The sequence below is a fragment of the Mugil cephalus genome, chromosome 11, assembly GCF_022458985.1.
Source record: "Mugil cephalus isolate CIBA_MC_2020 chromosome 11, CIBA_Mcephalus_1.1, whole genome shotgun sequence".
In the NCBI taxonomy this organism is placed as follows: Eukaryota; Metazoa; Chordata; class Actinopteri; order Mugiliformes; family Mugilidae; genus Mugil; species Mugil cephalus.
Window position 1 is genome coordinate 10,332,898 of NC_061780.1, and position 24,576 is coordinate 10,357,473.

The 24,576-nt window shown below is 42.7% G+C and overlaps 2 protein-coding genes across 4 annotated transcripts; one reads left to right on the forward strand and one right to left on the reverse strand.

The window, feature by feature from the left end:
* The first annotated feature begins 273 nt into the window (after window positions 1-273).
* On the forward strand, window positions 274-14,005 carry LOC125016363 (DENN domain-containing protein 3-like). Of its 3 annotated transcripts, none has more exons than XM_047598818.1 (28): window positions 274-428; window positions 3,047-3,143; window positions 3,357-3,510; window positions 3,614-3,706; window positions 3,964-4,079; window positions 4,255-4,379; window positions 4,561-4,672; window positions 4,871-4,990; window positions 5,082-5,180; window positions 5,334-5,453; window positions 5,645-5,760; window positions 5,866-6,021; window positions 6,146-6,242; window positions 6,342-6,445; window positions 6,678-6,865; window positions 7,018-7,177; window positions 7,325-7,520; window positions 7,621-7,789; window positions 8,589-8,848; window positions 8,932-9,102; window positions 9,267-9,390; window positions 9,823-9,930; window positions 10,558-10,697; window positions 11,035-11,195; window positions 11,282-11,418; window positions 12,264-12,382; window positions 12,507-12,644; window positions 13,127-14,005. In XM_047598818.1, exons 2-28 carry the CDS (start codon window positions 3,057-3,059, stop codon window positions 13,373-13,375), a joined length of 3,819 nt encoding a protein of 1,272 aa, XP_047454774.1. In that variant the 5' UTR covers window positions 274-428; window positions 3,047-3,056; the 3' UTR covers window positions 13,376-14,005. The 3 variants fall into 3 exon arrangements, with proteins under 3 accessions (XP_047454774.1, XP_047454775.1, XP_047454776.1); XM_047598819.1 differs by having other exon boundaries at window positions 13,049-13,185; XM_047598820.1 differs by lacking the exons at window positions 274-428; window positions 3,047-3,143; window positions 3,357-3,510; window positions 3,614-3,706 and having other exon boundaries at window positions 3,967-4,143.
* Window positions 14,006-14,139: 134 nt separating this feature from the next.
* LOC125016364 (potassium-transporting ATPase alpha chain 1) lies at window positions 14,140-23,036 on the reverse strand. The gene is made up of 24 exons (XM_047598821.1): window positions 22,309-23,036; window positions 22,022-22,123; window positions 21,705-21,764; window positions 21,382-21,585; window positions 21,098-21,211; window positions 20,829-20,963; window positions 20,234-20,351; window positions 19,828-20,096; window positions 19,605-19,683; window positions 19,249-19,368; window positions 19,039-19,148; window positions 18,251-18,385; window positions 17,959-18,151; window positions 17,575-17,750; window positions 17,321-17,457; window positions 17,067-17,217; window positions 16,724-16,892; window positions 16,490-16,644; window positions 16,115-16,238; window positions 15,725-15,870; window positions 15,478-15,611; window positions 14,666-14,767; window positions 14,450-14,541; window positions 14,140-14,329 (listed from the first exon to the last, which is right to left on the reverse strand). Exons 1-24 carry the CDS (start codon window positions 22,318-22,320, stop codon window positions 14,301-14,303), a joined length of 3,066 nt encoding a protein of 1,021 aa, XP_047454777.1. The 5' UTR covers window positions 22,321-23,036; the 3' UTR covers window positions 14,140-14,300.
* Window positions 23,037-24,576: the final 1,540 nt, after the last annotated feature.

Below are 24,576 nucleotides of genomic sequence, written 5' to 3' on the forward strand. Positions count from 1 at the left end.
AAATAATAAAAAAATGCAATTGTTCAAATAGCAGAAATACCAGTAAATCATGACACGAATACGAATATTGAAAGTTTTTAAAACATGTTTGCAATTAATTTGAAATAATTTTGCTCGTGTAAGTCGTCGTGGAACCTGATTAAGGCACAAGTTAATAATGCAACATCTCGGAAGCTCTTACTATTATATGACTCCCTGCGTTGCGCTTCCTCAAAGTACCAGTGCGCATGTTTGAACCGTTGGTTTGAAACTCCACAAAGAGAAACAGGAAGCGGCGGACTGACAGTGAAGATGAGAGCTGTCTGGGATCAATGTTTTCCCTTCAGCGGTGCAGGGGTTTGTGAGCACTTGGCGTGTGCTGATCTCGGGACCGGTGCCTTGACCTTGAAGGAGGTGGGAAAGGGAGGCCCGCAGAAGAGTGCGAGGAGGTTAGTAACCCCTAAAGTCAACTCGGACAAACTTTTACCTTCGAGTTATATGTTTCTTTCGAATTTAGAGTCGCGCCTGAGCGACTTTTGATAAAACAATAGAATAAGATAGTTCTTTTATTTACCCCATGTTGTCCCGTTACAGCATATAGTAAGGACATAGTGATATTTTGTGCCAGCTTATAATAGGTAATGATAATACTATTGATAATTATGTTAAAAAGACTTTAGGGTTATTACCCACATACTAATATTGAAAGAAGAAAATGAAAAGACAACGATGTTGCTCTGATTAAATGATAAATGACTGAACAGTGAATGTGCAGCAAAAAAAAAAAAAATTTTTTTTTTTTTAATTTGATTAATAATATTGTTAAAAATATAAATTTGAATGTAACTGATTTAGTTATGAAATAATCAGACGTGACACTAGCCTAAATATTGCCTCTACAGGACTGTCCTTATTGCTTGGAGTGATCTGGAGTTTGTCCTGTCTTGCATAGTCATATGACTGTACTGTACACTGCATAATAAGGATCATGTCATGTCCTTGCTCCCAGTAATTGTGGGACAGAAGCAGTTTGTATGTGGTGTGCTGCTATAACGAGATTTTTGTTCGGTTATATTGGACATTTCTATTTAAACTATTGGGGGATTTTTTATTTTTTTTAAAATAAAATGTGACCGCTTTGAAGTAGCACTGATCCTAAGAAAATCTGGAATCTCTGTCCTACTTATGAGTAGTTCTCTTCGTCTTTTTTTTTTTTTTTTTTTTTTATGTGCTTGTGTCCGTCCTCCTCTGCACACATGAGCCTAATTTTCCAAGAACAGGCCCGGCTCTCTGGAGCATCAGGGGAATGTGATTAAAAATCATTTGCTTCTCGCTGTGATGACTAAGCCGTAAGGAACGAGCAGCAGATTATAGCGAGAATAAATCGACCAATGGCCGGCTGCAGGAAAATGGTGAAATGTTGAGTATCGTCATGTTTCATGCTTACATTTTCTCCATGCAGCTAAACGTCGCTCATATGGAACAAGGCGCGGGGATCAAACTTTAAACGTCAACAGTATTTTGTTCCAGACGTGGCAGTGATCAGTGTACACAGTGTGCTACAGAAGGTTCCAGGCTGTGCATATTTTCTTGATGCAGAGGAAAAAATCACCTTCTGCGTGGTTAAGTAAACATTTGCTTTGCAACTGTATTTGACCTCAGATGATAACTATATACTACATTTTGTTGATGGTGTGGTTCCTTTGATATTGCTCAACAAGGGGGCAACACAATGTTGTAGTAAAGTTGTGCATTCTCCAAAATATGTGTAATATTCTTCTTCCATTCAGAGGTGTTGGATCTGCAAAGACAACAATGAAAATGTGACACCATTTGTGACTGTGCCTTTGTAGAAGCTCTGGTTCCCTCTGTATCCTCAAAGGACCGTCCAACATCTACATCAGGCATAACATTATGACCACCTTCCTGATATTATGTATGTTTCCCTTGTGCCTCCAAAACAGCTGTGACTCATCAGAGAATGGACATGGGTCTTCTGAGGGTGTCCGTAGTGTTTTTTTGTTGTTGTTTTTTTTGCTATGGGGTGGGAGTGCCTGGTCCGGTCTAGGCCGATGGTGTATGTCCACATGAATGCCAGCAGAACATTGTATTGTCACAAGATGGTCAGTGACAATCACTTCTCCTGTCAGTGTTTTTAATGTTTTGACTGATCGGTGTATACCTGAATACTGAGGTGGCCTAAAATGGGCAGGAATCTAAGTTTCCATCACGATTTAACCGAGCGCTATAAAAAGTAAATTTGAGGATCATTTTTTAGCAGGAGACATTTGTAGCAAGAAAACCATAGCCCGGCATGTTTTAAAGGCATTGTGTATTGATCTGGGAGCAACAAGGGATGCTTTTCTCTCGCCCTCTACAGACGAGTTGTTCAGTGGATTTTCTTTTCTATCTTTTATTAGCAAATTAGATTTTATCAGTTATCATTGATAAACTCTAACCATAGAGAGCAAACATTGCCACTCAGAGTAGGAAGTTATTAGATTTGTTAGATTTATTAGATTTATTAACGGGATCCCCATTAGTTGATATGTTACATGTCTATTCTTCCTAAAAAGAAAATACATGTGAAAAAATACATGTAACATTGGTAAAGCACACCAACAAAAAAGACCTATAACAATAAGAAATTGTTTTGTGTATTTCTTTTTGCTCTGTATATGGCACTTTGCAGCAGCTATTTGCACCACATAATCGCTGATGTACTATGATGGACAATCGTAAAAAAAAGAAGAAAAAAAATCGCTTAGAGCCAGGTTCTATGTTCAGTCTCGCTGTGGCCAAAAATAACTGTCTGACTGGGCTTGAGACGTTCTCATCAGCGTCTCTGTCTTCGTGTTGTTGACAATAACAGCAGCTCTGATAATGAGCTGGAACAACGTCTCGTCATGTGGTGACTCCGAGATCAAGTTTTCACATAGATACATTTAAACAACTGTCTGCCTTATTGACACACGGATCAGTGCAACTCTAGTCGTATATTTTTCCTATTATCTGTTCCTCTCAGCGTGTATCTTTAACCTCTGCCTCATGTTTTTCTTCTCTCCAGCTAACCAGTGATGGCTGACTGTCTGCTCCCTGCCCTGCTGGAAGCCTGCGTGGTGGTCGGGGCATCTAGTGACAAACTCCAGGAAGTCTCGAGGAAGGTAACTGCCCTCCACATGCACTAAAACACAGTATGAAAGATTGTTGTTTGCAGTCCCTTTGCATTTTTATTTTGGCTCCCAAAACTAAATATTCCAGATAACAGGGAACTTGATTTAATTTAATGTCACAACAAATAGCAACACATTTACTCATAGGCACTCTCAACTGAACCCCAGAAAGGTACGCGGAATATATGACTGTGTCTCACTCAGGCCGTCAACAGCGATGCAGCTCGAGAACACTTGTCGCTGGAGCCGGAGGTGCTTCATGTCCTGTTGCCTCCCTTCGTGAGGTCATGTGGGAAGCGGCGGTTTCACAGGAAGAAGAGGGAACAATGCGCTTCAGCTGCAGCTACACCCAGCCAAGGTGTGACACACACAGACCTGAACACGTCTACACTGCCCAGTATCATTTACAGAGCTAGAGAAAATGAATCTGACCTCTTTCCATCTGTCTGCTTTCGGTGAAGGTGGAGGTGCAGCAGTGGGAAGAGGAGAAACTGAAGATGTCAGTGTACCTGAAGACATTGACCTCAGTGCTTTACCTCAGCTCTGCTTCCCTGGTAGTTGGATTGCTGCACCATGTACACACACATTTGCAAAAAGATACAATAATAAAACACACTTCAGATTACTAGAATAAACGATTGGGTTCCCCCGCCCCTCTCTCCTCCCAAGCTCCTCCCTCTCGTCCAACTATGTATACCATTTACGTTCAGTGCTTGATGTGAATATTAATATTGTGTCATGAAAGTCATAATTACAGTAGCTACAATACACCCTGTAACTGTAGGTCCTTTTATTTGCATTGTCCAACCAGGTGGTCTGCAAATAACCAGCGAACAGACAGACGAACAGTTCCACTTCCTGGTTTTCACCAACGTCTTCGGGAAGAAGACGCACGGAGTAGTAATGCAGTGTTGCCGTCCGATACCGGTACATAGCACAACGCACAGAGATAACCTAAGTCCCAGTGTGCTCTTTTAACCTGTCACACCCAGTAAGAAGATATTTTAGATAAACTTGTGCCAATGAATAGCATTTCTGTGTTTTACTGTAACGTTTATCCAACAAGACTTTAATCACTCTTTAACTGTCTGTGTTTCTGCAGGACATGTCGTCTTCCTACGAGAATGGAGTCGTGTCCTCCAAGTTTTCCAAACTCTTCTGTGCTTATAGCTTCTGCGTCATATCCAAGTATCCTTATTTCACTGCCCTCAAAGACTGCCTGTCATGGTGAGACAAACATGACCACATGGTGTTTGTTTGTAACAGCTCACGTGTGAAACATGTTCTACCATGTTTGCAACATTTCTTAAAAAATAATAATGGAATTGTATTATTATGTATTATTAATTTATTCTTCTTGTGCCATTTGTTGCATGTCATTCTCTCCGTCTCTTTCTCTCTGTTTAAGTCTTTTAATTCAGCTGAGAACGTGTCGGTTGTCAGACATGGAGGAGAGAGTGAAGGAGTTTGTAGCCAAACTGACTGTTGTTCCCATTCCACCTCCTGGACAACTACATGTGGTGTGTGTGTGTGAGCATGCACGGGTTACAACATGAAGACTTGGACAGTTGTTATTTTAGACAATTTCTTTTACCGCACTGAACATTCAAATCTGTCGCCCAGAGTAAACCTGAGCCTATGTAGCCAGTCCACCACGTCAGTGCAGCCGTTTCCACAGCTTTCTACTGAGATAACTCTGTGTCTTCTGCATTTTCCAGATGTTTACGTTACGTCCTCTGACCATCATGTTACCCTCTGGAGAAGACAAGGACCACCCAGCTATAGATTTAGACCTCCATCTTCCTTTCCTGTGCTTCAGGCCTCAGGAGCTGCTTCGGGTACAACACACACATTTTGTGTTTGTGTTAATCACGCTCTCCTTAACTCCAGTGTCTCTGTCTGTCCGTCCGTCTGTCCTTGTCTCTGTAGACTCTGTCTTTTCTCCTGCAGGAACAGCGGATTGTGTTATTTTCCGATGACTGGGCCAGACTCACACTGGTGGCAGAGTGCTTGTTGCTTTTTCTGCAGGTCTGTAAAATGATTTTCTCTCGGATTGAATTATGTTTTCCCTTAGTTTTTCCCTTAGTTCGGTTGTGGAGCCTTCTATAATACTTCTGTAAGCCTTAGATTTTCTTTAATCATTTAATCCGTAATATGTCTTTTTATTACATCCTGTTCCAGCCTCTGTCGTGGAAGCATCCTTATGTTCCTGTCCTGGCCAGAGGCATGCTGGACTTCCTGATGGCTCCCACAGCCTTTCTCATGGGCTGCCATCTCAGCCATTATGAAGAGGTTGCTGTTGTAAGTACATATCCTTACACATTAAATGTTCTAGTACAGGAAACAGGAATTACATCTTTGGCCAGCCTTCCTCTTTTCAGTGGTCAAATCCTGTTAGCAGTTCTGTTTTATTCTGGTTGTCAGTTGTTCGGCGTAATAAACGCAGATGCTTTAAGGACCAGACAAATCTTTTTTTTTTTTTTGTCCCTCAGGAAACAGATGATCTGATCATGATTAATATCGATAATGGAAGTGTCTCCACGTCTTCCTCCGATACAGTTGACCTTCCCGACATCCCTCCAGCTGCTGCAGAGTGCTTCACACAGAGGTGAGCCAAGAATAATATACACTGATCAGCCACAACATTATGACGGGAGAAGTAAGTCGTGGAGATGGATCAGTTTTTTGTATGCACTTTATACCTGTTCTGCAGGTGTCAGTCCCTTCGGGTCCATTTTGACTTGGATCAGTGTCGCCATGCAAACTGCTCCGACATCAATGAACACCGGGCACAGAGGAGAGCGTGGCAACGCAACCTCAACCACGACATCCAGAGGATTACACTGGAACTAGTTGTCAACATATTCAGGTTTTGTGTGTCCCGACATTCACGTTAATGTTAGTCCTATGTATGTTTACTTTCATGTTTTAAGACATTTTGTGTGTGTGTGTGTGTGTGTGTGTGTGTGTGTGTGTGTGTGTGTGTGTTACAGGGACGTTAGCAGCCATCTGAACTATGAACATCGAGTGTTTCACAGTGAAGAATTCCTCAAAACCAGAGAGCCAGCCGAGCAACACTTCTACAAGAACGTAAACACGAACATGCTACGACAAGTTTTTCATGATAGGATGACAATGGAATATGGGATCCGCTGTTATTCTTTACATATTTTCACGGCTGGGTTGCAGGTGTTGGACACGCACATCTTCCATTTCTTCCTCAAGGATCGCCTCAACAGGAAAATGGATAACTTTGCCCGAATGGAGCTGAGCACTCGTTCTGAGATACAGAAGTACGTTGTTAAGTCTGTCTCATGAGCCTCACAGCAGCCGATAATATCCATAAAATGCAGTACAGTGTGACACATCTGCGTAAAAATGAGTGCAATTTATCTCATAGATAGCGTAAACACAAATGCATGTCGGATCACGCTGCATACACAGACGGTAATATGTTTTAGGAAAACAATGGACGACCTTTTTGAAGTGAACAGCCCTCCATTGTTTCTGTCACATGTCCTGTAGAATGAAGGCCACGGTTGACATCCCACGCAGACCCACCATGCAGGAGATTCAAGTCAGGAGAAAGAGCTCCACCACAGAGGTCAGGCTGAGCATGAGACTCGGGATGAGCCTCCCTAACTTGGGCGACGACCAGACTATCAGCATCATAAGAAACAATAGTCTCACCAGGATCATCACGTCTGACGCTGGTGAGACACTGATTTATTCATGGAGCCGCACACTGTCAAGATACAGACAATGGAACAAATTGAATATCATGTTCTGTTTTCCATTCTTTTCTTTCCGTCTACTCTTCTTTCCATCATATTGTCATCTCTCTCTGCTTCTATTTAAACTCCAGCACTGAAAGCGTCTCCTGGGCCTGTGACGGTGTTCAAACTCCCAGACTTCCCAGCATCTCTGTCCTTCCACTCCGTCCAAAATTATTACAGTGAGCTCATCCAGCAACTCGGAAAAGCTATTTTCTCTGTGCAAAAAGACAACTCTACGCTTCTGGCCAGGTATTCTGTCTCTACACTCCACTTCCAACTTTTACAACCAACTTTATTCCTTACTTTATATTGTATATATTGTACATCTACCCTCAAACTTTTCTGGTTGCTCGTTCTGACTGCAGACACTTGAATAAAGCCTTCGTCCTTTTTCAGATACTATTACCTGCGTGGGTTCATCAACATGTTGTGTTCTCGGCGGCTCGATGCTTTGAGCGATTTCCAGAGCCTCTACAAGACAGACACCGCAATCTTCCCCACGCACTTGGTGACGTGGCTCGTCGACTCACTGCACCGAGATGAGACACAGCAAGCCCACAGGCGTCCTGAACTCAGGAGACTCATCCTCAAGGTCTGTCGGCTCTGACTGTCACCGCTCCGGGAGAAGTGCCAGTTGGACATCAGTGCGTATGTTTTTAGCGCCTCAGGCTTTCTTTTTTTTTTTTCATTAGGTAAAGACAGATAACGAGAAGCCTCTGGTGCAGCCTAACGACCACGTCAAGAAGTTTAAACTTCCCCGCGAAAATCTGGATCAGGATGAGTTTGTGCGCTGCGTTCAAGAGTGCGGGATCGTTAAAGATGTGGCAACCATACGCCGCTTATTTTATGCTCTCACTGACGGTAAGTCTGCCCCTCAGATCATCTTGTGACAATTCAGCGTTCTGCTCTTCTGCAACTTTTGGATCTGGCATTCATGTGGATGTCACTTAGACCAGACCAGGCACCCCCACCCCATAGCAAAAACATTTTAGGAACAACTCAAAAAAATATGCAGAAAAGCACAAGGTGTTGACCTGGCCTCCAAATTCACTAGATCCCAAACCGATCAAGTATCTGTGGGATGATCCACAATATTCTGTTGCCAGACACCACTGGACAACCCTCAGAAGGCCAATGTCTATTCTCCAATGAGGCACAATACTTACACAATATTAGGAACCTCGCCACAACGTTACAACGTCTGATCGAGGTCAATCACTGGTACAGACAAAGACTTTTTTCTAGGTCCTTTTTATATGTGGTATGAGCTGACATGTTAGACACAGACGTGACTTCCCAATCCTTGTCTGTAACATGAAGAGTTCTTTTTCCTGTTTTTTCCTTCAACATATTTTTTTTACTCACCTTTATCTAGATTTTTATCTGATGTTAAAGTTAATCGTGCACAGATAGATGGAGGAAACATTAAAATGAATGCTTTATGATTGTTCACAATCCTTGGTTGATCCATGTGAACTTTCTTAGTGAGACAACACATGTTATTCTGAGATATTTGACACCGAATGTGGAACTAACTTTGGTTCTTGTTTTTTGTTTTTGTTTTTGCAGTTTCTCAGTTCTTACTTGTTTTTTTTTTTCTCGTGTTTCTTTTAAATCTATTTTTCTTTTTGCTCCTTCTTGCACATGCTTGTTGTCCCAGGCCAGCCAGAGCACGTGGACCCTGAGCTCTTCAGAGACTTCTACACCTTCTGGAAGACCAGAGAGGCCGAAGCACAAGACGTGAACCAGCCCTCTGAAGTCATTGACTATCTTGACAATAGTGAATGTGTCTACAAGTTGTCGTCATGCGTGAAGACCTCCCATGGTGTTGGTAAAATTGCCATGACGCAGAAACGTCTGTTTTTGCTCACCGAGGGTCGTCCCGGCCTTGTGGAAATCGCAAAGTTCAGAGACATACAGGTGGAGTGTCGTCGCTCCTTTTCTCAGTATCATGTTTTCTGCACTCGTTTAACTTGATGTATAACTCTCCCTTCTTTTTGCAGGAGGTGAAGATTGCCTTAGCCCCTTTTCTACTTGTTCGCGTTCCTTCCCTTCGTATCCTGACCTCCGACAGGCCTGAGGCTTTCGAGGCCAACTTGAAGACAGAGACTGAGCTCTGGAACCTTGTGGTTAGAGAGATGTGGGCTGGACGGAAGCTGGCAGGTCAACATAAGGTGCGAATTAATCTGCTGAAGGGTATCAACTGTGACCACACTGTTACTTCTTCAATGGGCTTGTGTGGTCTATGTCCAATTTAATACTGTATATAATATACTGCGTGTAATGTATTATTTGTAGCTGTGTTAATGATTCAGTAACATTTTCTATGTCTCTGTAGGATCCTCAGTACATGACTCAGGCTCTGACCAATGTCCTCTTAATGGATGCTGTCGTGAGCTGCCATCCCAGGTCCATCACTGCTGCGTCAAAGCTGGCTTACTTTGATAAGATCAAACACGAAGGTCTGGCCTCGCTCCTGTCTCCAATAAAAAAAATAGCATCATGTTATTTTAGACTTTTAAAATGAAAAAGTTCCCTTTTAGCATTTGTAGATTAGTAACGAATCTCACTGATGATTCACTTAGATTAACTTTGATTCTTTCCGTGCATTGTCATTTTTATAGATGCAAATTTGCTGTTGTGCAAACAACAGTCCAAAGTCAAAGACGATCGTCGGTTTTATTATGCAAAGACGTGCACCAGTCCCTCACTGTTGAGAAGCCAGACCTAGAGAATATTTGGCTTTCATAAAACATAATAAATGACTTAACTGACTAATTTTCTGTTAGCAAACACTTAGTAACTAATTGTTTCATTTTACTTTCTTTGTCTTTCTCTTGATACCTGTCTCCACCTTTAAAATTAATGCATTCATTGTGTTTGTTTCTGCCCAGTGCCTATGATCGTTCCCAAAACTACCTCAGAGACTCTTAAACACAAGATCAACCCGTCACTGGACCTGGCTGAACCTCAGGCTGTGCATGTGCTGCTATACACTCCAGGTATTAGCTGTGTGTCTCTTTAAACTTCTCGTCATGCTAGGAATCGTCCATGTATGACCGTGAGTTTCACGCAGGATATCTCAATTATAACAGACCGTCACAGTTTTTAAACCAGGAAAAATAGAGAGGTAATCCACTTATGTGCTGAATTTTAATGACTGTTGACATTGTTAAGTGAGGAGAGATTGTCATGTGACTCAGATTTGCTTTACTCTCCCTTTGTGTGCGCTTTGTTTGCGTGGGAGCAGATGTTCCAGTAAATCTTATCCTCACGGTCTGATTAGTCTTGTTGTTCGGTGTATTAATAGGCAGGATGACAGAGCCCTTATTTGTTCACAGTGTGACTGAAAACTAATGCTTCTTCAAGCTACTGATCAGGTTTGAAGAGAACTGGGTTCAAAGAATTTAACAGAGCACATAAACAACACTGATACTAGGCATAAACACCAGAATGAAGGGTGAAGTCCAGTTTACTGTGAGATAAATAAAACAATGGCCTACTGGGTTTTTTTAAGTTTTCCTGAAGATGTTTCATCATTCATTCAAGTGCTTATGCTGTTATTTACAATGGCCTCACTGAACAGTGTGTTTCAACATCTCCTTTTGTCCTCATCTCTCTCATTTTAGGTCAGTTGACTTGCAGTAAGTCGGAGAGTGAGACGACGCCAAAGCTGTGGGTGGCTCTCAGTGGGGGGAAGGTGGTTGTGTTTGATGCTGCTAGCTGGTCCATGCTGCAGGACTGCATTCAGCTGGGAGAGTCGCAACTGGTGAGAGCAGACGTGCCGCACTCGATTGCTGGGAGTAATTTTACACATCTGTTCGCAGGTCTTGTAGAAACACTACATATATACAGTGTTGATTGTGTTGCATTGTGGGTAATGTTACACCAAAGTTTGATGGAAAACAACAATGAGTGGAAAATACGCGACTGAGCGATTAAATGATTAGTATCTCAACATTTTGTGATCCCACACCTGTAGTAGCTCTCAGTTCTGGGTTGTCTATTTACTGACGTACAATAAATTGCACTTACAACTTCAGTGTATTTGAGTGTTACACTTTTGTGAGGGAAGTGAGACTGACATCATAACATCTTCTGTGTAGAACTGCATGATGGGATTAGTCCAGGGGCAGGTGTGGGTCGGCTCTCAGGACTCTGTCATCTACATCATCGACACTTGCAGCATGTCCTGCAACAAACAGCTGACTGAACACAGGCATGAAGTGACCGGCCTCTCAGCGGACACCAGAGACCAACACAACAGGTAGAGACAGGATAATCTGCAGTTCACACTAAATTTAAAGGTGTCTTGTGACGCTGAGGTGAAAAGCAGTTTTCTCTCGTTCCCAGTCAGCAGACGTACTCCTGCAGCTGTGACGGCACAATCCTCCAATGGGACTCCTCTAGTCTTAAAGTGAAGCGACAGTCCCACCTTAAATGTAGCCGTCTGTGCTCCATACAGATTCACGATGGCTATCTGTGGTGCTGTAAGTACACACTGACTGTTTTTGATTTCAAATCATTATCAATCTCTGGCTAATAACAATTCCCTTCTTGTGCTTCACTGAACTTTTGCTGCCACCTGTCTGGGATTTTCTGTCAACACTTTAATGTGGTTTTTCATTCCACCTTTACAGTTGCAGTCACGGTGTCATGTGAAGTGTATGATAAAGAGATACATGATGTGTATCTGTAAAACCTTTATTCCTGGGACTTAACCTCCTGAGACCTGAGTTATTTGGGACCAGTAGGACCTAAGACGTATAAAAACTAAGCATCACCTTTGAACAGGAAGTAGTAGTTTTTGAAAAAACAATGTCCTCATATGTGGACACTGGGATTATTTCATTATTTATTTTCACCAATGTGTGACAAAATATAAAACAGTTTATTTTAATACCTGAGTACTTGCTAATTAGCGAGGTTGTAGCTTGTTGCTACTAATATAATTTGTTAAATTTGCGGGTCGAACTAGAAACGTTAATAAGCATAAATAAATAGGTTTTAACCGTAGAATTTGATGGAGTGTTGTTCCTCGTCCAGTTTTGTCCTATGATTGTCTGTAGAATTACTTTTTTTTACCGACTAATGTATTCATTTTTGCTACCACTAGATGGCAGACTAAAGTGTCCTCCAACAAGACGAGCAACGGGTTTAAATGAAGCAGAACAAGCTGCAATAACATCTAAAACTTCATGTCCCCATATGAGGACGCATGGTCTCAGGAGGTTAATGAAACCAACAGCGTCTACATTTCTCACTGTGCCTGTCCAACAGCAACGAAACAGTCCTGATGATTACTTCTTTGACAGACGTTTGCATGTTTGTGCAGGCTGTGGTGACAGCATTGTGGAACTGAAAAAAACTGGGACACCGCACAGAAGGCTAGAGCTTCCTGACGGCCTCCGGGACATGCCCAGCGTCTTCAGCTGCTTCATCGTCATCCCAGAGGTGACCTGACAAACCCCTCAGCTGAGCCTTCAACGACAGAGGCCATTCGGTCTCGCAGTGTAGTAAGTCAGTCCGTGAAGGAGACAGTCATATATGTTTTTACTTGTTTGTGTGTTTTCTCCAGCGGGGGCAGTTGTGGACAGGCTGTGCAGAATCGTCAGAGTTGTGCCTGTGGCACATAGAGAACCTCAGACGCCCTTACAAAAGGATCGCGCTGCCAAGCAGTTCAGGAGTCACCTGCATGATTCGGGTCAAAGATCAGGTGAGCTATGATACCACGTCATGATCATGTGACACTGTCAAGTTCTCTTTATAGTTTCTGTTTGTCCTTGATGTTCACAGTGTGTCTTATGGAAGATTTGTACAATTTTACTGGAATTTCTTTTTTCTTGGAGCTGCAGCGCAGTCAGTTAATTAATTAGATGGCCGACTAAAAAAAATTAGCACTATTTTGATAATTACATTACATAATTACATCATGGTTTAACCAGTGAACATATGAAGGATATCATCTGGAGATTAATCACTGTCTATTGTAGCCTTTATATGCTACGATGTACTCTGATCAGCCACAGCTTTACGGGGAGGGCAGGCACAGGGAGACCTACAAATAATAGGAAGGTGGTCATAATGTTATACCTGATCAGTGTATATTACTGTAAACAGGAGAATGGAGACATGTGCTGTTTACTCCTGTTCCTCTGCTTCTTGTGAACTTTCCTCGATGGCCTCTGATGGCCTCAGATCTGGGCGGGCTGCCGTGGATGGAGCAGCGTTGGTGGTCAGTGTGACGGTCAGCTGAGAAGCCAGGTGGTGGTGGTGGACCCAGAGAGACACACAGTGGCAAAGGAGCTGCAGGCCCATTCAGACAGCATCCAGACACTCTGCTCTGCCGAGGATCGCTACGTCATGAGCGGCTCCGCACGACGTGACGGCAAGATTGCCATCTGGAACGTCCAGCAGGAAGCAGAGACGGAGGAAGCAGGGGAATGAAAAGAGGTGAGGCAAGAGGGGGCTGGAGCACAAGGGCAGAAGAAGGAAAGGAGGTACTCGTGAGTACGAAGACAAGACCTGACTAAGGTTTTCCATTTGGGAATTTGCTCGATTGTGACAGAAACATAATTCTGTCAAGTATTCAGGGTGACAAGAGGACGAAGTGTCTGTAGGTCCATAGACATTTTCACATTTGTAACAATATTTCTGTGGTAACTGAATTCTTTCAGGAGTAAAAATCCCTTCAAACGTTATGTGAAAAGTAGTTCAAAATCAAAATGCCTTAGAGATTTAAGTCATTTTTATTGATGAAAAGTAATAAATACCATTTTCTGGTGTTTTCATGTTTATTCTGCATGTGAGCCTTGTATGTTTTCTTACCTTCTTGTTGCTAAAAATATGCTGCATTCCTTTTACACCCTTTTCCTGGTTGTGAGTTCAGCCACTGTTAAAAATAACTTTCGTTTCATTTAATAATGCAGTCGTTGACCTTGTTCCACTTGTTCATGTGCAGATTATTATTTATTTATTCTTCTGAAGCAATCAAAACACTCTGTGAAGAGTCTTATTGCACACTCTGTACATTTGTGTATCAAATAAATTGCGAAACCTCTACATGTTAAACCTTCACCTGGAGTGAATCACATGTTCAGTGTTAAATCAAATCTGCATATATACGATTTCCACAATATTCCAGCAAAGATCAAGTGCAAAAAACTCAACAACATACAACCTTTATCACATTAATGATCTGTGGCTATTGGTGGTCATAAACATCTTTATTTGTTTGAGCACAATTCAGCCTCAGTCAAAAATGTGGAACACAACATACAGATGAAAGTTGAAGTAGGTGAAATCTTTTGGTTTTGCAGCAGTCTGCTTGTGACATGTGGATGAATGCGTGAATGGAAGAGGCTCCCTGGTCTCAGTAGTATAATTCCTGATCCCACCAACCTGGGAGATTACAAGTGATTGGTTAATGAAGGCTGACTTGATGTACAGACGTTAATGATGATGATTTAAACAGTAGATGTTAAAAGTTTAGAAAGAAAGGGTCATTTATGGTTCACTTACTTCCTGGATATCTTCTTACTCCTAACTTTCTGATCTCGTCGTAGACAAAGATTAAAATACCGTATGGAAGAGGAACAAACCACCACTGGACTCTGAAAGGAAAATACCAGAAGTGTGTTAATGGACCGAGCTACAGATTTTACCTTTTACTTTCAAATCCATTCTAAGCTTCTGTTTGGAGATGCAGACCATGGGGATGAGACTGTGTGCTTTTACCTGATAGGCATGAAATTGAAGATATTAGGCATCCCAGGGCAGTAACAAAGCAGGTTACCAAGAAGGAGCTGGAAAACTATAGCAGTCACCAGGACACGGTTCCTACACACAACACAAACACCAACAAAAAACAAACAAACAGATGCTTGTTACAATTAAAAGCAGATTAGGCCTGTTTGAAGAGTTTCCATATAAAATGAACGGATAAACAAAAACCACTGCCCTTTTTCGAAAATGCATGATTTAGATAGAATCTTATAACATAAATAACGTTTTTCTGATTCAGAGAAATGAAGAGCCGTTGGGGAGCCGTATGAGTCGGCTCTTCTCAGGGAGACAGGCCAAAAGAGCTCAGTCTGTGAAAAGAGCCGGACCTCCCATCACAGCATTAAAGTTTGAAAGTGTCCGACTTAATAAATGTGTCCCTTGTCCCTGATGTCTGTGGGATTTTTCTCAGCCTGGGGTTTTCCAAGAACAGAACCAAAATCTAACTCATTGCTGATGGAAATAAAAATAGTTATTTGGCCAAAGTTCTGATCAAATCTGGTGTTAAATAAGGTCTGTGTAATCAGTTGAGTTCCAAAAAACAAGCTCAAATGTGGTTATTTTTATTTTGCCATTTTCCTGACTCTGGTGTGAATGCTCAAGTTTAGTATGATAGCTTTCCTGTTCTTTCTAATCTGTGCAAACGTTGCAGCTGAGTGTTGCTCATTTTCATATAATAGAATTACCCAGTAATCAATGTCACTACTATATCTTTAACCCGTTAAAGACACTGTGCTGCACGGATTAGGGACAGCGTCTTTGCTGACCTGAAGAAGCCCTGCTGGAACACTGAGAGACGTCGGGTTTTCCTGATCAGCACATCTGAGATCTGACAGATCTCTATACTGACGAAGAACACAGTGTAGCACGTGTATTCCTGGTACAACCTCTGACTGAAGGTCTGCAGGCAGAGGAGAGGAAACAAGGGAGGGGTTATTCGACCTCTAAAATATTCTTTCTGCAGGTTTTAGCTTGTAGAGGCTAAATTAGAAACAGTCGTTCCCACAGACTAACCCATTCTTGTCCATAACTATCTTGTAAGTCTTGAAGATGGACGTCTTCCCACTGAGACCGCAGGCCGACACACAGGAGTGGAAACCAGCCCTCCTGCGCCATGGCTGTGAAGTAATCTGTAAAACCTGCAAAAGACTGAATGGCCCCTAAAAACAGATACAGGAAAGTGGGTCAGCATCAGATGCTAAATTTATGAAAGTATTTCAATCGAGCGCATCGACTGTCTTCAGAGAATATGTAGCTCAGCCTTCTCTAGAAATGTCCTGACTGCAGAGCAGTTATCGCCTTATCTGCGGTACTGCACAGCAGTTTGTGGACTACGAAAGTATTCACAAAAGCAGAGATACAAAACTGAAGAAGCAAGGTTAATGCAGTAAGCTTAATTCTCACCTATCTGGAAGTATGAGTACGCAGCCAGGGGCTCGTTTACCAGGCGATCACGCCGTGGGTTCCTGGGCTTCAGGTGCATGATGTCACTCTCTGCTTTCTCATAAGCCAGAGAGACAGAGGGGAACTACAGCAGAGGCAGGAATAAATAACATATCACTGAACGGCAGATGTTAGAGTGAGGAGCATATTGATGCCGCTAATTAACGATTAATATCACCAAATTATCTGTTTTAAATGATAAAGCCCCTCTGTGGGCGATGCCAGCAAATATTAGACACAATTATCACCTGTTGTGATAACAAATTGCTAGTATAATGACTGTAATTACGTTATTTGGTTCCTTGGGGGACTGTTACTGATGAGATAATTACTCACAATGTCAGTGGCCAGTTCGATGAAGAGGATGGTAATGCAGCCCAGAGGAAGAGGCACGCTGACGGTGATGTAGATCAAATACGGAGTCAGCTCAGGAATGTTTTTGGTCAGCGTGTAGGCAATGGACTTCTTTAGGTTGTCAAAGATAAGACGGCCTGCGGATACACACACGCGCACATGACTCATCGCACATAGCATTTAAAGTTGTCGAAGCATCACCGGGTTAAGTCTCACCCTGCTCCACTCCAGTGACAATAGAAGCGAAGTTGTCGTCCAGTAGGATCATGTCGGCAGCGTTCTTGGCCGCATCTGAACCTGCGATCCCCATGGCGATGCCAATATCAGCCTTCTTCAGAGCGGGAGAGTCGTTCACGCCGTCGCCTGTTACAGCCACGATGGAGCCCTGGGGCGATGGAAGACGAAAACATGGCTCACAAATCTGCATGTCTTCCATAACAATCTCCTCCTTCCTCTTTCACAAACCTTACAGGAGACCACGCTGGAGTAAGACATTGCATCTATCCTAAAAAAGATCATACGATAATGATAACACACTGGGAGTAAAGTGTGTATTTACCAAACGCTGACAACTCTCTACAATAATGAGTTTCTGCTGAGGGGACGTTCTCGCGAACACCATCTCCGGGTGGTTCCGCAGCGCCTCGTCTAACTCTTCGCTCGTCATGTCTTTGAGCTGACCACCACTGATCACACAGGCGCGGGCGTCCCTGTGCACAAACAAGAGTTTTACACCAACAGACAAATGCACGCAGACGAACATTAGGCTCAAATCAAAAGATCTGCTCTATGATTTGCAGTGGGAGCTGTCACCTCTTGTTGACTTGTTCCACAGGTATGCGTTTCCTCTGGGCGATGTCCTCCACTGTTTCACTGCCTTCTGAGATGATGCCAACGTTGGCCGCTATGGCTCTTGCTGTGATTGGATGATCCCCGGTCACCATGACAACCTGAATTTCAAAAGTGGGACATATTCATGAATTAGTTCTGCAATAATAACAAATGCATATATAACTAAAACCAGCTCAAACAAGGTGTTCGCGGTGTGTGACGCAATGTGAACTCACCCTGATGCCAGCAGTACGGCATTTCATCACGGCGTCGGGTACGGTGGCTCTTGGGGGGTCAATCATGGCGATGAGACCGGCGAAGCACAATCCTGACGTGGTGAAATTCATCTCATCGGCGTCAAATTGAAAGCCACGTGGATACTCTTTCTCATTGAGGTAGAGGTGGCAGAAACCTGAGAGGCAGGAAGTGGCACAAGGTTGTTAGAAAGTCACAGCTCAGGTGGTGTAATACTCCACATCAGATATCATATTTTGTAATTAGCTAAATGGCTTGAACACATCTGATTATTACTATCAAAAGTGTCTGGAGTGTTTTCAGTGTATGGAGAAAAAAAAAAATCTCAATTACAGCAACATAAGGCTATATCAATGTTATCTCACCCAGCACTCGTTCTCCCAGTCCTCCCAGGTCCATGTAAGCCGTCTGAAAAGATTCCTTCCACTGCTCATCCAGAGGTAGCTCCTGGCCTTTTATCAAAATAGTGGAGCAGCGCTCTAGAATTCGCTCTGGGGCTCCCTTCATCACCAGCAGGTAGCGCAGGTCCAACGGATCCTCCAGTTCATGTATGGACAGCTGGAGAGACAGACAGGGGGTGTATTGATGAAGCTGTGCATCTGAGGGTGAACTTAAGATGAAAAAAGAAAAAACTTATGATAGAGAGCTTCCTATCACCTGGAACTTGTTGGTAGAGTTGAAGGGCACTTCCACCACTTTCTTGAAGCGGTTACGGTAGTCTATGATGTTGCCTATAGTGAGCTCAGTGAACTTCAGTAGCGCCGTCTCAGATGCGTCTCCCACCACGAGCCGCTGTGTGAGGTATTGACAGTGATGTATTATTTTCATACAAGGATTTAACCTCCTGAGACCCGAGCTTTTATTTGGTATGAGTTTTTAATTTATCCGTGGTATAGGGAATCAGTAGGACCTAAAACATATAAAAACAAGCATCATCTTTGAACAGAAATGAGTAGTTTTTGAAAGAAACAATGTCCTCACATGTGGCCACTGGGATTATTACATTATTTACACTGTAAAGAAGTGACTAATGTGTGACAATGACAATGTGACAAAAAATAAAATTGTTTATGTAAATACCTGAACATGGCTGAGCAAAGCAAAATTTGCAAACAAGTCCCTGTGTCCTCAAACGAGTACTTGCCAATTAGCTATAATTGCTAATTTGTTAAATATGCACATCATATCAAACTAGAAACATTAATAAGCATAAATAAATACGTTTTAACCTTTGCTACCACTAGATGGCAGACTAAAGTGTCTACTAATAAGGACAGTGGGTCTAAATGAAGCAGAACAAGCTGCAATAACACCTAAAACCTAATGTCCCCTCTCAGGTGGTTAAAAAGACTTAAGAACATGAATTACACTGAAAATCTATTGTAAACCTTGAGCCAGGTGTAAGACTTCCAGGTGTATCGAATGTATGCTCAATGAGAATGCACCTTAGGGATAGGTATTCCTTCCTGGTCAGGTCTGAATACTGCTCTGTTGCACAGAGATGCCACTCTGGCCAGAGAGCGCCACGTTTCTGATGACTGGTCGAAACTCTGACCTGGGAACCACAGATTGAAATAAATAAAGAAGTTGTTTTGCGCCAACAGTAATGAATGATTTAAAAAAAATGAACTGCTTTCATCAAAGTGCATATATACCAGACTGATCTTCAGTGGTATCAGCAGCATGAATCTTGTTGTCAAACCAAAGGTGAGCCACAGTCATCCTGTTCTGGGTCAGTGTTCCCGTCTTATCTGAACAGATCACTGATGTGGAGCCTAAACACACATAGGTTAAGGGTTAAACTGATGCTATACATGCGGGCTGGAGAACAAACTTAAAGTTACAGCTTTGGTTGCAGTTGTATTTGTCAATATTCATGATCTAAATGCTGTCTTTGGAAGCCAAAACCGATTAGGGTGTTAAATAAATATGAATCTCCAATTTCCCCAGATAATTTAATAAGCTGTCCCTGAACAGGAACAGGATGTGTCTGCTATACAAGCGTACTAACCTAACGTTTCCACGGCCTCCAAGTTCTTCACCACACAGTTCTTCCTAGCAAGTCGTTTAGCAGTCAGAGATAGACACACCTGTTGAGAGAGAGACAAGCTGGTACATGTCACTACAAAAGAATGTTAACATTTATCCAACACAATGAACTACATTCATTCATCACTTATACACAGGACATGTTTTTGCACTGACAGCTGGCAGAAATCTGACATTTAACTTACAGTAACTGTAGCGAGTAGTCCCTCCGGCACATAAGCCACCACAATAGCCATAAAGAAGATCATGGCTTCCAGGAACGCATAACCGATGAACATGGCAACCACGAAGAAGGTGAACCCGAAAAAGATTGCGAGGCCGGCAATGATGTCCACAAAGTGCTCAATTTCTATGGCAATGGGCGTCTTCTCGTTGCCGACGCCGCTCGCCAAGCTGGCGATGCGACCGATGATGGTGCGGTCGCCTGTGTTGATGATTATACCAGTGGCCACACCTGGAGAGGAGGGGAGTTTATTTATTACATCCATCGCCCCTGAAACGGTTACTGTCACGATTCACACAAGCTGCTCACGCATTAAGTTGTAATTTTACTCAGTTTTACCCACAAAATGATGAACATGGTAACTGTACCTTCCAGACAGGTTGTAGAAAAGAATGCAATGTTTCTGGTCTCCAGTGGGTTTTCATGAGTACAATCGGGACTCCTGGTTTGTGGTTCAGACTCTCCAGTCAGTGATGAGTTATCAACCTGCACACAATATATCGAAAAATGATTACTAGATATTTACACTGATCAGGCATAACATTATGACCAGCTGCCCTTTGCCTTTGCTTCCCATGAGTTGAGATAATCAGGGGATCAGGCTTGTTCCAGTGCTTCCCATAGATACTTTATCAGTTTGTGATCTAGTGAATGTTCCTAAACCATTTTGTTTTGTTTGTGTGCCTGCATCCTCCTGAGGGTGGCTGCTGCCATCAAGGAGTGTCATTGTTATGGAGGGTGCCTGGTCTGGTCTAGGTGGGTGGTACAAGGTCTAAGTAACATCCACATGAACACCAGGTTCAAACGTTTCCCAGAAGAACATTTACTTCAGATGGTCAATGTTATTCACTTCTTCTGTCAGTGGTTTTAATGTTGTGGCTGTTCAGCATAGGATTTGACAGTGGGTTTAAGGTTGACTGACATTACTTTGTGTACAATACGTGCAGGATGTGTGTATTTTACCTTGCAGCCCTGAGCGGTGATGATCCGAATGTCAGCAGGAACTCTGTCTCCTCCTTTGATCTCCACCAAATCTCCCACCACGAGTTGGTTGGCGTTGATCTGGTTCTTCTGGCCATCGCGTATCACCATGGCTTGCTATTTTGAGTGAGGAACACATGGCGAGAGACGGAGAGAAACAAGAGGGAGACAAATGTCAGGCCTCCGATTGCCAGCAAAACCACTGATATGACACAGCGTTGCTCTTGGTTCACTGCTTATGTGCAACTTACTTGTGGCACCAGATTCTTGAAGCTGGCAATGATGTTGGTACTTTTGAACTCTTGGTAGTAGCCAAAGCATCCAGTTACCACGACAACAGCAATTAGGGTGATGGCCAAGTACAGCTGGAGCAAGAGAGAAAATGCTTCCATCAAACAAGTAGCTAGTCAGGACCATTTTACTTTTACCCGCCTCACGTCTCTTCTGCTCAAAATCCACATAAACCCTAGAAACAGTCTGTCAGTTTTTTTACACAAACTACACTAAAATGGAAAGCAACTGAAACCCGACTTACATCATCAAAGCTGGTGAGGTTCCCTCTTGCCAGTTCAATTCCAAAGGCGATGAAGCAGATGACGGCTGCGACCCACATCAGACACTGCAGGCCTCCAGCCAGCTGCCTGGCAAACTTCACGTACTCTGGAGTTCCTTTCGGGGGCTTCAGCTCATTAGGACCATCTCTCTCCAAGACCTGACCGGCAAAGGTGGAGGTCAGACCCTGTCGGTAAAGGAAAACAGAAGAAATAAGTTACTGTGGTGACAATTAAACCCATGTTATCTTGCAATGTAAGGGATATGGTTAGAACAAACAAAATATAGCTACAGTAAATATCTTACCTTGTTGACATTTGTGGTGTACCTCATTTCTAACTCTTGAAATGTAATCTCATGGTCGTCCTGCGGGAGGGCAGATAAGAGGGAATCAGGGTGATTTATTCATAGGCGATCAGTGGAAACTAGGTTTAAACTTCAGTAGCTAGAATCAGGCTTCTGTATCCATAAAACAAGTAATGTCAGTTTGATCTGGTTCAGAACATTTGCAGAAGTTAATTAAACTTAGACTTGAATGATCCACAAGGGAAATTACTTGGTCACAGTGCCAATAGCTCTTAAAAGAAAATAAATTAAAAAATGAAAAGCAACTCATGACTCACTATATCCATTTCCTTCTTCATGCCCTCCAGTTTCTCCTTCTTTTTCATCTTTTTCTTCTTCTTGTCCATCTCCCCATTCATCTCGAACATGTCGTACGTATCCTAAAAGCGGGCAGAATGAAAAAAAAAAAAAAAAAACATACACATGGGATGCTGAATCTTATAAAACCTCAAGGCATATGGGTGCATTGTTCACACCATTACAAAGTCGATGCCAGTTAACTAAAGCACATATTACACAAGGAACAAAGTTTTCTGGTCACCACCTAACCTACTGTGTCCCCTACCTTTTTACTCATGGTTGCAGGTGTGACAGGGGACTGCTCTCCTAAATCAATGGAGGTCCAGACCACTCGATCCTTCTTCACCCCCGGAATTTTGGCAGTCAGCGTCCGCTTCACGAATGCACACCGTGTATCTCACTCACACACACACACAGAAACAAGACAGATTTTCAGGAAAAGCCTTTTATACCCGAAACTCCCCTTTTTCATATGCACATGCGCACACTCGCCTCTGGACACACGCATGCACATTTCAATTAGGCAGCCTGCGTAAAGTGTTAACTCAAGTAGCAACAATGTCACCCCTAGCCAGGTCACACACATAACTGCAGTCTCACTGCTATCACGGACCATGCGTAGACTGGTGTATCTCTTATCTGCACCTGCACGTTTCTTTTCTTGATAAACTGATTTGAATTAAGAGCAAAGAACAGTGAAGGTTAAAACAGACCAATGTCATTCCTGCCAGTCTGTGTCACATCTACATCATATGTCGTACTAAACAGCGACATTGTTTGCTACCAAGTCCTTTTACATAAGACAATGGGATGGACTGACTTAGCACAGCAAACATTAACAGAGAGCTAATGGCTTGACAAGTCCAGGGAAAATTACAAGTGGATTATCAAATGAAGCCATGAGAAAGAACAGAGGAAAGGAAACAGACAGACGGGAACGTCCCACAGCAACACCCAGCCAAATACGAAGGGAGAGGACGTCAGAGAGAAAACTGCCTGCAGCTGGAGTTAATCAACTTTCACACCTGCTGCTAGTCCGAGCTCAGTGGAAGTGCAGCAGCAGGTAACCTCCATCACAGAGGAAGGTTAATGGTGTCAGCACGGCCACCGAGGTTTTTTGGCTCCTGCTGCAGGCTAAATGGCACAGAGACAGACTCAGATGACCACATATCTTACCACGATATCCAAGATATGCTGCTACCTACTGAAAAACTCAAGTCATGTGAATCTTTATACATGCACAAAAAACCCCTTCCAAGCAATCTGTCAACCTTGAATCATGCTTTGGGTCTTGATAAGTTATATACAGCGATCAGGCATAACATTCTAATATTGTGTAGGTCTCCTTTGTGCCTCCAAAACAGTTGTGACTCATCGGAGAATGGACGTAGTGTCCTGTGGTGTCTGGCAACAGCATGATGTCAGTGGGGGCGTTGGGTCCTGTGGGTTGAAGGGAGGGGCCTCTGTGGGTCAGACTTTTTCCGGTGCATCTCACAAACACTTTGGGATAAGTGAATGTTCAGGCCAACGTCTTTTGAGTTGTTCCTAAACCGTTTTTGTGTGTGTTTATGTCAGGCTGCTGCCATCAAGGAGTGTCATTGCTATGGGGTGGAGGTGTCTGGTCTGGTCTAGGTGGGCGGTGCATGTCTAAATCACATCCACACAAACACCAGGTCCAAAAGTTTACCAGCAGGGCATCGCATTATCCACTTCTCCTGGTCATGATGTTGTGCCTGATCAGTGTACATGTGAATTCGCGGTGCTTTTCCAAACAGTTTGAAAACTCTCTAAAACGAAACATGTGGAGGAATGTGTGTGTGTTTCTAAACCCTGCTACGCACAATATCCAATCTACTGAGGGCTGTAATACATGAGTGAAAGCTGCTGTTTAGAGTAAACAGTCATAGCTCCTTCAACTTTAATCTAAAATGGAGGCACTGCATCTAGTAGTTTACTTTTATTTTGAAATATTTCTGAAACCCCATTTTATCATCTGATAACAAATAACGTCAGTTTATTGAAAGACATTAAAGAGTCCAACTTAGCCAGTAATGTAATTAAAATTTTGGATTTTTGGGATTTTGGATGACGGTGTTAAATGAGTCAGACACTCATCGGTTCTTCAGTTCTCTATTGTTTAGTTCTCTATTAGTACTCTAACACACTAACCCATTCAACTGGCTGTCAAAGGACATGTGTTACATGGATCTCTGGTGATGACCTTGTTTAAAAAGTATGTCATTATGAGTACAGGAGCAGATACAGCGAGATTAATATAAATAATTAGTAATAATGCCAAACTGATATCTCACTGAAACACACACATATAAACCACTATTTCTGAGTTTCTAAAACCACTGTGCTCTGAACTGCTGTTACTAAAAGTGGAGTTAAGGTCACCCTGTCCCTTAACTGTTCCTACCCAGAACTTGTCGCATGCTGGGTAAATAACAGCCAAGTATGATAAGTTCCATTTAAGAGAGTAAACATTATACTGTTTAACGTGGAATGACAGTGGCTGCGTAATCAGAGT

What these genes read in the sequence shown, in the direction of transcription:
- LOC125016363 (XM_047598818.1), top strand. Translation starts at nt 3,057, where the DNA reads ATGGCTGACTGTCTGCTCCCTGCCCTGCTGGAAGCCTGCGTGGTGGTC. An exon ending in GGCCTCAGGAGCTGCTTCGG is followed by an intron (nt 4,991 to 5,081) that starts GTACAACACACA and finishes TTGTCTCTGTAG; the next exon opens with ACTCTGTCTTTTCTCCTGCA. An exon ending in GCAGAGTGCTTCACACAGAG is followed by an intron (nt 5,761 to 5,865) that starts GTGAGCCAAGAA and finishes CCTGTTCTGCAG; the next exon opens with GTGTCAGTCCCTTCGGGTCC.
- LOC125016364 (XM_047598821.1), bottom strand. An exon ending in TGAAGAAGGAAATGGATATA is followed by an intron (nt 21,765 to 22,021) that starts GTGAGTCATGAG and finishes GCCCTCCCGCAG; the next exon opens with GACGACCATGAGATTACATT. An exon ending in ACCTCACCAGCTTTGATGAT is followed by an intron (nt 21,212 to 21,381) that starts GTAAGTCGGGTT and finishes CTCTTGCTCCAG; the next exon opens with CTGTACTTGGCCATCACCCT.